Below are 12,500 nucleotides of genomic sequence, written 5' to 3' on the forward strand. Positions count from 1 at the left end.
CCCCAAAACGATTTCCTGAGATGAATTTCCCTTCCACTGATAGAGAGACAAAGACGAGAGAGAGAGAGCAAAAGAGAGAGAGAGAGGGAGGGAGATGGGCAGAGAGGGGGGGGGTAGAGCGAGTCTCCTGTGCTTCGCATGACAGGATTTCCTCTCTCTGTTCCTCTCCCTCCCTCCCTCTCTCTCTATCCCTCGCTCTCTCTCTCCTGGTGCCATGAACTCTGCCTTTGTTCCTTTCTCGGGGGCCGACGGTCTGTGGCAGTCACGCTGTCTCCCTCACACTTCCTCTATTGTCCCTCGGAGCTCCCATCCCAACCCATCACAGAAATCAGCACATGACAACACCCCCCCCACCACCACCACCATCAAACACTCACCTTCTTTCTCTCCCTCTAGCCCCCACTTTGTGTTATACCCCACTTTGTGTGTTATCTCTTCCACACTGCCAGCTTCAGACATGGATCTCATGGTTCAGTATTATGCTGCTAACTAAACGCATTCCACAAAAAGACATGCCTGCCCATTCCAAACAGAAAACGACAATGCACTCCACTACCACTCCACTTACAACACGAGCAGACCATAGCGATAGCAGAGACGGTGAAAATAGTCACATTAAAACCTCCATAGAAAACCTTTCACAATAGCTACAGCATAGCCACCATCTCTGTCTCCATCTGTGTCTCTCTCTTTCTCTAGCTGTATCTCTCTCTCTCTCTCTCTGTCTCTCTCTGTCTCTCGCTCTCTCTCTCTCTCTCTCTCTCAGTCTCTCTCTCCTTCCCCTGTGCCACCACACTGCAGCAGCAATCCTCACCTCTCCACCGTTGATGTAGTCCAGGACAAAGTATAGCTTGTCCGTGGTCTGGAAGGAGTAGTGCAGGCCCACCAGGAATGGATGCTTCACGTTCTTCAGGAGGACATTCCTCTCTGACATAATGTGTTTCTCCTGAAAACACACACACACACACACACACATTTTAGCTACTTTATTTATGTCCGCAATTCACAATATATACATGAGGACATCCAGTAAATGTTACAGATACAACAATGCTAAGTCACGATCCACAAATGCGGGTCTCAGGATACAATAATGGAGGATATTGAACAATATTTGGCAATTTGCTGTGCTTTTGCTTTTCGTAAACATACACGCACACACGCGCACACGCGCGCACACACACACACACACACACACACACACACACACACACACACACACACACACACACACACACACACACACACACACACACACACACACACACACAGGCAGAGACATAAGGTCAGGGATTAGTTTGCACAGGTCACCGCAATCAGCAATCGATGCTAGTCAGACGTCAAAACTCTGGCCTACGTACGGCCTGTGAACTCCTTGTTTACAGTGTCAACCATCAGTATGGCACAATATGCATATATAGCTGGCTTCCAACAGGGTTATTGCAAAATAAATGTTGCACAAATGTGGCACAGTATGCATTAAGCTTCCTAAAGGCCAACCGGCCAAAAATAAATCCCAACTCATTTCGGCATCCACCATTTCCTGATACCGTCATCACAGACAGCATCAGCAGAGTACTCGGGCCAGAGTGAAAGTGTGTTCTGTCAATGCCATTATGCCAATGAGTCAGCATGTTATTATGAGGATGCTGCTCATATTATAATTGCATGTGTCCATTTATTGACTCATTATCTCTCTCTCTCACTTAGATGAAACTATTGACAACTGCTAACTAAACAATACAGGTATTCATTTTTTGGCCGAATGCATATTACTTAATATGATGAAGAGCTCTGTAGGCTACCTCTCTCGCTCTAACAATGACAATGAATAACTACACCACAGGTCTTGAATGGTTGGCTGAAGGTGTACTGCATTCACTATCAGTGATGCGAATGTATTAGCTACCTCTTTCTTCTTGAGTATGGCCTTCTTCTGTAGGACCTTGACGGCGTAGAACTTGTCATCGCTCCGATGGCGAGCAAGGAGGACCTTGCCGAAGCTGCCCTTGCCAATGACCTTGAGGAAATTGAAGTCAGACGGCTTGGCTGTGGGGTTGGACGAGGGTCCGAGATTGATCTGCTGCGAGGGACTGGGCTGTTGTGGGAGATGGAGAGAGCGGGAGAGAGAGAGAGAGAGGGGGGGGGGATGCAGGGATACCTGGATGTCAGCAAGTGGGCACACAAACTATTTGCAGGCCTTTAAAGCACGCCGTACCTCTAGTGGCACGATGTAATAGTCATTGATAAGTTAAGCAGGCCTAACATAGTACTACAAGACCTAACACAGGGCTTTTAGTAATGCACTACGACTCGGTCATTGACATTCTGCAACAACAACTTTATAATGCTGTGTCTGAACGGGCTAAGTAGTAGCAGCACATTCGCACACTGATGTGTGATCATCACAATCATAATGTAGCCTAAATACTAAACACTCACATTTATATTTTGCATAGGTCCACTGTGATGACCATAAACAGATATGTATGATAACTTGCTGCAACAAGGATATACTGGTATGTAGCATCATTAAACAAACAAACAAGCAACTACAGCATGGATACTTACTGGGGGCGAGGGGGTGGCATTCAGTAGCTCTGGATCTTGTGGCGGTGTTAGGTTGAGAATGGACTGCACTTCTGGACTGTGGGGGCACATGAAGCAGCGGATTACAGAAATGCCATTGATTCAGAAACGCACAAACACAAGTTTCCTTCCCACACATGTAACTTAGTTGAGGAACCAGTAGACCTGTGTACTTGTCTTACGACCAGCTGACTCTGCGCTGGTTGGATCAAGTTTGTGGTCAAGTTTGCCACACAAATTTGTAGTGTTTTTCAGTAACAACACACTCCATATACCTCATTAGGTACAATTGAGTAAATGGTGTGTGCAGCTATGTAATATCACACGTTAGTGTTTTACTTACACCATGAATTTACCTTTTCTTTTGACAGCTCTGATTTCTTGATCTATCTACTGAGAATGCATGCAAACTCTGCAAGGGATATAATGATACTCACTGCTTGAAGGCATAGGAGTTTGTGGCAAGCTTCTGGATAAAATCATTTAGTCCCATCCTTCTTTGTTTCATAAAAGCTGCAGAAGAGAAACACAGAAAAGGAGAGACAAAAAATATTAATTGTCATTCATTAAATCCCATTGCCTCTTCGGTAGTTCAAAAAAAGTCCAGAGTGTATTCAATGATGCCAGCATACCGCTGAAAACTCCAACGACTCCTTTGGTCTTGGAGTAAGTCATTTCTGGTTCTCGGCTGCCTGTAATGATTGTCATGGCTGTATTTTTCCACTGCTGGATGTGTGCCCACACTTTTCAAAAGCGCACACTGAACTCCACTTCTGCGCCTCCAAGTTTTATGAAGGCGTTGGGCGGACGCGATTCGACGCATGCTAATTAGGCATCTGCGTTGGTTTGCCCAGGGGCGTGGCGTGACGTACAAGGTGGGCGTGTTTTGCGTGTATGACAGGCAAGCGCACCCCCGCAGCGGGGAAGGAGCGAATCAGAAGCGGGTCCCCAATGCTTTGGGAAGAGATCCAACAGAGTTAAACATCGCTCCCTCCACGCCCAATGATCAGCTGCGTCAGTACAAAAAAAGGAAAATATCTTCTCACGCACTAGCTCAGAAGAACTGTGTGTTCTATTGGTGGGCAGTTTGTGGTTTGCCAACATTGCGCACAGGAAAAAAATGACAACGTTTCAACTCACGTTTCTCGTCACATAGTATGACCCCAACATGAAGGCTACTGTGTGAAACTTTGTGAGTAAACACAAGCCTTTCCAAACAAAGGATTGTCTGGGTTGATCCAGCATTAGCCCGATTCCAATAAAACAATCGTTTCATTTGACGGCTTTTGAAACACTTCCAGAACAACTGTGTGTCCTTTTAAACTCTCTCTCTCTCTCTCTCTCTCTCTCTCTCTCTCTCTCTCTCTCTCTCTCTCTCTCTCTCTCTCTCTCTCTCTCTCTCTCTCTCTCTCACACACACACACACACATGCGCACGCACATACGCGCGCTGGCCTACATGTAACCTGAAGATTGTGCGCAAACACAGCAGCACCAAGGCTCATTCTACCCTCTTTTCTTGCCACTTCTCACAGAAAGAAAGCAAGGGATTGGATGACGCATGCTCTCCGCTGTGATACACAAAAGAAACGGCTAGGCTCTCGCCAAGGGAGACGGGGGGCCAAGGAAAACTGAGACGGGCACTGGAAAACTACAAAGTCTGGGCCCTTTCATGTAATTCTCGCCACGCGCGCAAAAGCCTGCCGATGGGCCTTGGGTAGCTCCCGTGCACCACCGACCCTCTTTGATCATGTTCATTTAAATGGTAGAGATGACTGCCGGATGCCCCGAGGAACTACCGCTCTGGTTGTACAGTAGACGGCAGTCCTAGTTAGACGGTGTTATGCAACAACAGAGCAGTCAGCCGCTGTACTACCCTAAATAGGTAACAAAGGCAATACCACGCGTTCTTATTAAATATTCTTGCGAGCCATTGCGGCTCATTGGCCCTCAGCGTTCTTAATATTACTTATACTGCTAGGCCACTGCGCAATTTCGAAGTAAACTTGCCCGTGAATTCTGCCAGCTGTTCAGCTCCAGGTTGCCTTGTGCCAATCTGTTCTCACGCAACCAGTGGTGCTCTAGTGTCTCCACAAAACACTCTGCATGTTGAATAGGCCTAATGTATCCTGCACATCCCAAACACCAATATCCATGTAGTTCTCCTGGTATGGAACCTTACAATAACATACAGTTGCACAATAACGAGCGCACAACAATTACTCAACATCCTCCGAAAAGTCCATCGTTGGTAGGTTACTACTGTATGTTTACTGCAGCTGTGAAGAGCTAATTTTGCAGAGCCCCCGCAAGAAAACCACACCAACCTTTAAGCTCTGCTGTGGTCCTCATTCTCGCTACCTGAAGCAGGCACCCCTTTTCTTCAAAAGCGCAGCGCTAGTTAGCTGCTCCCCGTTTACCAGTCGAGGTAGAAAGGGTGACTCGGGTTGCGACGGAATATATGAGCGCACGGTTCTTATCAGCGGGCATTTGCATAGATAAGGTGCCCGGTCTCGGAATCGGGTCAGAGGCAGAGGCTAATGCAGGATTTAACATCCCAGCCTGGCCAATTTCAAGGATGCCTATGCCTCGCCCCCTCCCCCCGCCTTCACCCCCCAGGAGGAAACAGCAAAGGGAGTCGCGGTCGAAAAGTGGATCAAGTGCAGGGATTTAAAAAAAGGAGAAAGTTCACCCGCTGGCGCTACTTACAGAGTCCCGTCTTATAACAGTCAAGTCAAAGCCAGAAGTAGCCTACCTGTCAAGTCAAAAGTTTTGTCTTTCATGGATTTCCGTGGAAAGTTTGCCGTAAACTTCTGTCTTGGCTGAGTGACACTCACGGAAGAAGGAATTTTAGCTCAAGACGGAGCATTCCTTTCGCCTCTGACTAACCTTACACCGGATATCTTATGGGCGGGGAACATCCCGCCCCCCATCTCTGCTCTCCGGTGTTCTGCACAGGCTGCAAATTCGGGCAGTTCCAAGAAGGGCAGGATAAAGGCATGCACAATTTGGCTACAACCCTTTTTTTTCCCTCAAGAGCTACTATTCGACCATTGCCAAAAAGTGCAGCGTCCTGACACCCAAAGTCGGGTACAGAAAAAAAAGTTCCAAGTGGTAATTTGATTCAATTTGACAAATTACGCTGTGCATTGATGACACACGCGCAGAACAACTCTTTCATTTGACAAGAGCTATGATTAGAGTCTTTTAGGAACTCACATGTAGTAATAGAAGGGCATTGTGCAGGGTTTGCACTTGTGAGTGTGAGAGCGCCTGTGTCTCTCCAGGGCCTGTGTCTCTATCACTTTCTCTGCTGCAATGGTGCTTGTTGATTTTAACACAGTTGCACTCTGTGTGTGTGTGTGTGTGTGTGTGTGTGTGTGTGTGTGTGTGTGTGTGTGTGCGCGTGCGCAGCCTCTTCTGGGTTCCTGGATGTAGAGAGAGCTCATCTAAATAATAGATTATTCCTCCACTACAGAAACCAAAGACCCAATGGCAATGGCACTATAGAGAAATCTAATTACAATTCACTGATTTTGGAAAGACACGCACGCGCGCGCGCACACACACACACGCACGCACGCACGCACGCACGCACGCACGCACGCACGCACGCACACACACACACACACACACACACACACACACACACACACACTTGAGCTCTTGACCCCTGGTAATAAATTGTTGTCGTAGTCCCTATGTGTTACCTAATTGAGTCCCTGTGTAGTACCAGGTATCAGGTAGTTGTAGAGTAGAGCAGAGTATAATTTATTGATCCCAGGAGGAAATTAAGGTGTCAGGAGCATACATACATAGGCCTACATAAATACAGAAGACATAACGCACTAGACATTACACACATCCTTACACATATAGGCCTATTAATATTGTAACTACGATATGTGTACCACATTTAGGAGTGATGCTGCCAACAGACTAACCAGGCTCTGGCCACCTACTGAATCTGTTCCATTTCACTTCACCCCAGCAACTAAAGTCAGGTATTGGAATACTGGTCTGCAAACCAGAAAGTTAAAGGATAACCTCAGAGTTTCTACATGCAGCTGTAATGCTCACACTACCCTAGACTTGTCAGTACCTGAGATTTCCGAGTTGTAATGGGGGCATATTTTGTTAACATTTTAAAAAACATCCAAAAGGTTATGCAACATCAGCAGACAACTAGCAAACAGCGATACCTCTTGGGATGATATTTTGAGTAGGCCTATGTTAAGAAGGCTTTAAATGAAAACAAAGTCTGCCCCCATCAGCGGTGATTGGGTCCAGGGCCGGCCCAAGCCTTTATGGGGACCGAAACAAAATTTCATCTGGGCCCCCTGATACCCGATATATAGTGGCTCCCGTTTCATTCATCGTAGTAAATGGCACATGAGAAAAAACATGACTAGGGAAACTAGAGGAAAATTAATTTCTTCCTGGAACTTTGCTGCTCACGGGGGACGCTGGTGGCTTGGGGGCCCTAAGCTACCGCATAGTTTGCTTATGCCTCGAGCCGGCCCTGATTGGGTCAATCAGCAAACAGAGGTCTATCCAGGTCCCTTTTGTGGTCCAACAATGTTGAATTGTTGAATGAAAGAATCTGCAAACCTAATATTATAGAACAGATCCTAACATTTTGAGGTCAGGCAGTTTCCACAAGGTGATATGAAATGGGCTGATGCAAGACTCCAAACAGACAGACAAGCATGCAGTAGATGTTGGCAAACAAAGGTTTCTAGGAATGCGTACCACCTCAAGTGCTATAACCTCAAAGGCACACAAACACACACACACACACACACACACACACACACACACACACACACACACACACACACACACACACACACACACACACACACACACACAGAGAGAGAGGGGGGGTGTTGCCCAAGGAGGACAGGGAATGTCTCAGACAGGGAAGGTGGAAACAGAGGTGCACTTTCTTCTTCAATGGAAGTATGTGGTCAACCAAAACACTCATCATTCAGATGAGCTGGTATTGCAACATCACTGACCTCAGATCAGACAGTGGGCTATTTCAGGAACAAAATAAATGATAGAAGTCCGCAACACTGTTAATGCTCCCAGTGATTTTATTTGCACGACGTTTCGGACCTTCGTCCTTTTTCAAGTGCAACGTATTTCAACCTATTTCAGGAACAAAGCAACACATACGCACGCACGCACGCACCCACACATGCACGCACGCACACACACATGCACACACACACACACACACACACACACACACACACACACACACACACACACACACACACACACATACACACACACACACACAGAGAAGGGGGGGGGGCAAATTGGTGATATTGTGTTCACATATTGTACTTTTGTATTTTTTGTTTTTGCCTTTTTTGTGATATGCTTGCTTTCTAAGATCTGTGTAGGGAGGGGGAGGGGGGTGGGTCTTATTAGCTACATTCTAGTCTGTGAAGGGGAGATGTCACTACACCCTTAAAAGAGATTGGTTAAAAAAATGACTAATCTCGTTGGTTGAGGCAATATTGGTCAAATTAACTGTGACATTGGTAACTATTAAACAAACAAATTGGTTATCTAACAACTAATATCATTGGTTAAGAACAAATTGGTTGATTTAACAAAGATATTGGTTAACTTTAATAACAGATTGGTTGAAAAATGACTAATATCATTGGTTAAGCAAATGTTAACTAAGAGATTGGTAACTGACGCAGGTCTGACGCTCAACGTCAAGTACGTAACTCTGCTTCTCAATTTTCTGACAAAGCCGCCATCTTGGTGCTGCAGGAAAGCCGTTTGAGATATTGGTGAAATTCAAACACTTTGTGAGGTAAGTTCGTTTATTTTCAATGTTTCGTTAATAATTTCAAGACAATGCCAAATATACAGTGAATAACGAAACAGTTTCTTGTTCAGGATGGTAATTTGCAATGAATTTGTCTTCAGACCATACCTCCGCTAACAGGCCACTATTATAACTACCGGTATGCTAACTTAGCCCTAGGTTGTTTTCACAACTTTATTGGAAAGTTTGTGTTTTGTTAGAAACAAACTCTACGAAATTTACAATATAGATTTGCTCCGAAAGAGCTATAAAACTTGTCCAGTGGTGCCAAAACACCCATGTCAGAGTCAAGACCTAGCTAAATGTCCGCTAGCAACATAGCTATCAGTGGTTTCTGGAGGAGGGCCGAAGGGAGTGCTTCCCCGCCGGCCAGAGATTGTTTGCGCCGGCCTCTTCACCTGAAAGAGCTAGCGCTGCATGATGAGGTGGTTCGCTAGCAACAATTAGCTATAGTCTAACGGTTAAATCATGTTGCCTTTGTTGAGGGATGTTTGAAATAGTCCGATGTATTCATAACTGAATATTGGTTTGTTGTTAGAAACGAACTCACTTTGAATATAATTTTGTTCTGAAGTTACAACATGCCAAGTTAGTGTTGTAAGCCTGTTGGCGCCAAAGTTAAGAGTTAGCTAAATGTCCGCTAGCAACATTAGAGCTAGCCAAACTGAATAATGAATCTCTTGTCCGCTAGCAACATTAGCTAGCTAAAGTCTTTTTTTTTTGTTAGAAACGAACTCCCTTTGAGTATAATTATGATCTGAGGATATCCAGTTAATGTACTTGAGCCAAAGTAAAACACAAATACCAGAGAGAAGAGCTAGCTAGAAGTTCGTTAGCAACATCAGCTTATCTTTTAGCTGACTCAGAAGCTTGAAGTAGCCACAACTTATGCCTGATTTTTATTGTTATAAACGAACTCATTTTGACTATACACTTGCTCTGAAGTATGTTTTAACACATGTGCCTTTCCCTGTTCGTTGTGTAAAGGAAGTGAGTAAGTAAACTGATTCTGAACTTGTTATTGTGCACACAGTGTGCTGTTTTGTCCCATTCTCTTACTGCCAACTCGGTGGGCTGTTCTCTCTGTTCAGGGAGAAACCACTGTCAGCCATCAGATCGTGTTCTTTTCAATAAATAGGCATTACCTATTTGACAGATTTCTCCTGAAATAATGAGCCCAGAAACACCCAGATGTGTAGGGTGCTTAATTTTTGGCTTGATCAAAGATGCTTAATTTGTATGGTTACTGCAATAAATATTTAGATTTCTTTGCCCATCCTTTTTGGATCTACTAGTAGGCCTAGTGATTTTAGAGGTCTTAACAAGTGGGCTATGCATCAGATTTCATTTCAAGTGATGAGTAAAATATCCAGAAAGATATGTAATCTGTTCTTTTTGCCCTCTAGCTCAGCACATTGAATTCTTTGAGCCATCTGGTGTCAATCTGTGTGGGAAAATGATCAATGAAAACAATTTAAGAAATGCATCTTATAGATGTTTCATATTGTAGGCCTATTCAGCCTATTGTGTCATGGTGGTGTTATCATTTTTCAAACTTTATTTTTGTGTAATAATTAGGCATATTGATACATAATCATGTTCATGTTTTGTGCTGTCTTGCTTTGCAGATGACAGAATATTGCTGAAGGATCCTACATGGAAGCTGGCTGATTACACGGAGTGATTCCTCTGGTGTGGTGTACCTCAGAGAAATAAACACTGTTGCAAGAGGTGAGTTTAAGTTTATAAAGTCACACAAAACCTATCCATGTATTTTTAAAAAAGTTCTAAGTAAAAATTCTAACTTGCTCTGTATTTCATGCTGTCAATATGAGATGCATACTAATGTTGTGTGTTATTATTGCAGCTGAGAAGATGGCCAAGATATCCTTATTGCTGGATGGTAGCTCTGGTCGTAGTGGACCATATCTGCTTCTGAACATTGACAGAATTTCTAAAGGTTAGCAACCATTCACAAATTTACACCACATGTATGTGTGTTTCAAATGTCTTAACAGTTTGAAGCACACACTGTTAATCAGAGATGTGTCCTGTTCATGCCGTGTGTTATTTTGAGAGGATAGTTAAGGAATAATGTCAGCTGCCTGGCTACAGTACATTGATCCCCTTTGTAGCACCATGTCTAAAAATGCTGAGAAAAATCAGTTTGTAAATGTAAGCATTTTTTTATAACTCTGCACCAAATGTGTGTTTCAAATGTCTACTATCTAACAGTCTGAATAACACACTCATACATGACATGACCAATATGTTATGTGCTCGGAGCGACAGTTTACAAACGCACCCTTAGTGCCTTCTGCTGTTAGGCCAATGACACTGAGCCCACCGTTTCATTGATTGGAGTATTTGGGTTACATTTTGTCAATTTGATGTATTTTCCAGGATCGTTGAGGACTCCTCCTCTATGCGTGACATCTTAGATTAGATTTAGATTTAGATTTAATTTCAAGTGATGAGTAAAATATCCAGAAAGATAGATAATCTGCTCTTTTTGCCCTCCAGTTTAGCACACTGAATTCTTTGAGCCATCTGTTGTCAATCCGTCTGGGAAAATGATCAATGATATAAAACAAACAAAAAACATTTTACATGTATACAGACATGTATCTTTTAGATGTTTCATACTCTAGGCCTATTCATCATCATATTGTGTCGTGGTGGTGACGGTGTTATCATTTTTCATTATTTTCTTGTAATAATTAGGCCTATAAATGCATAATCATGTTCATGTTTTGTGCTGTCATGCTTTGCAGATGACTGAGAATATTACTGAAGGATCCTACATGGAAGCTGTCTGATTACACTGAGTGATTCCTCTGGTGTGGTGTACCTCAGAGAAAATAAACACTGTTGCAAGAGGTGAGTTTAAGTTCATGAATTCACACAAAACCAATCCATGTATTTTATAAAAGTCAAAGTGCTAAACATGCTATGTATTTCATGCTGTCAATATGAGATGCAAATTAATGTTGTGTGTTGTGTGTTAATTTTGTGTGCAGCTGAGACGATATCCTTATTGCTGGATGGTTGCTCTCTGGTCGTACTTGAGCCCCCTGGACCATGTCTGCAAATGCTTCTGAACATTGACAGAATTTCTAAAGGTTAGCAACCATTCACAAATGTACACCACATGTATGTGTGTTTCAAATGTCTTAACAGTTTGAACCACACACTGTTAATCAGAGATGCATCCTGTTCATCTTTTGTGTTATTTTGAGAGGATAGGTCGCCAGCGACCCTATTCACTTGCTGAAAATGCTTAAATACATCATAACAACATTGCTATGACATTACATAGAGCCATAACGCTGCACTACAGGGTTAAGGATGGCAGCTGCCTGGTTACAGTACATTGATCCCCTTTGTAGCACCATGTCTAAAAATACTGAAAAAAAAAACAGTTTCTAAATGTACCGGTAAGCAAATTTTAATAAATCTGCACCAAATGTGTGTTTCAAATGTCTACTATCTAACAGTCTGAATAACACACTCGTACACAGTGGTGGACAAAGTAAAAGTACTTTTGTGGTGTAATTACAACAGTAGCACATGATATTACATAGCTGTTACACACCGTTTGCTCCAGTATACCTACCTATTGAGATAGACTGTGTTATTACTGAAAAACAATAAAAACCTAACAAGAACCCACCACAAACTCAATCCAACCTGTGCAGAATCAGCTCATCGTAAGACAAGTACATTGGTCTACTTTTTACTCAGATAAGTTACCTGTGTTGGAAAGAAACTGTTTAAAAAAAAAAAAAAAAAACTTTTACTTTTACTTTGTCCACCACTGCTCATACATGACATTACCAATTGTTGTGTGCTCAGAGCGGCAGTTTACAAACGCACCCTTGGTGCCTTCTGCTGTTAGGCCTATGACACTGAGCCCACCGTTTCATTGATTGGAGTATTTGGGTTACATTTTCTCAATTTGTTGTATTTTTCAGGATCGCTGAGGACTCCCCCTCCATGCGTGACATCTTTGAGAAATTTCCACGCTTTCTGGAGATGCCAAGTTTGGTACGTCTGCC

At 43.5% G+C, this 12,500-nt stretch overlaps 1 protein-coding gene and 2 long non-coding RNA genes across 3 annotated transcripts in view; 2 read left to right on the forward strand and 1 right to left on the reverse strand.

Annotated features, from left to right (window-relative positions):
• sgk1 (serum/glucocorticoid regulated kinase 1) overlaps positions 1 to 12,500 on the reverse strand; it is a 79,912-nt gene that overhangs the window by 5,336 nt on the left and 62,076 nt on the right. The window contains exons 5-8 of the mRNA XM_063223387.1: positions 3,027 to 3,102; positions 2,572 to 2,647; positions 1,910 to 2,098; positions 815 to 946 (exon numbers count right to left, since the gene is read on the reverse strand). Of these exons, the coding sequence (XP_063079457.1) occupies positions 815 to 946; positions 1,910 to 2,098; positions 2,572 to 2,647; positions 3,027 to 3,102 (473 nt within the window). The remainder of the gene's footprint in view (positions 1 to 814; positions 947 to 1,909; positions 2,099 to 2,571; positions 2,648 to 3,026; positions 3,103 to 12,500) is intronic.
• Positions 8,071 to 10,375, forward strand: LOC134468554 (uncharacterized). Its single transcript, XR_010038841.1, has 3 exons — positions 8,071 to 8,427; positions 10,071 to 10,173; positions 10,310 to 10,375. It is a non-coding gene; the product is annotated as an uncharacterized LOC134468554 (long non-coding RNA).
• LOC134468553 (uncharacterized) overlaps positions 11,472 to 12,500 on the forward strand; it is a 2,481-nt gene continuing 1,452 nt past the window's right edge. Inside the window, exons 1-2 of the long non-coding RNA XR_010038840.1 lie at positions 11,472 to 11,564; positions 12,417 to 12,489. This is a non-coding gene — a long non-coding RNA (uncharacterized LOC134468553). The remainder of the gene's footprint in view (positions 11,565 to 12,416; positions 12,490 to 12,500) is intronic.

The sequence above is a fragment of the Engraulis encrasicolus genome, chromosome 18, assembly GCF_034702125.1.
Source record: "Engraulis encrasicolus isolate BLACKSEA-1 chromosome 18, IST_EnEncr_1.0, whole genome shotgun sequence".
Classification (NCBI taxonomy): Eukaryota; Metazoa; Chordata; class Actinopteri; order Clupeiformes; family Engraulidae; genus Engraulis; species Engraulis encrasicolus.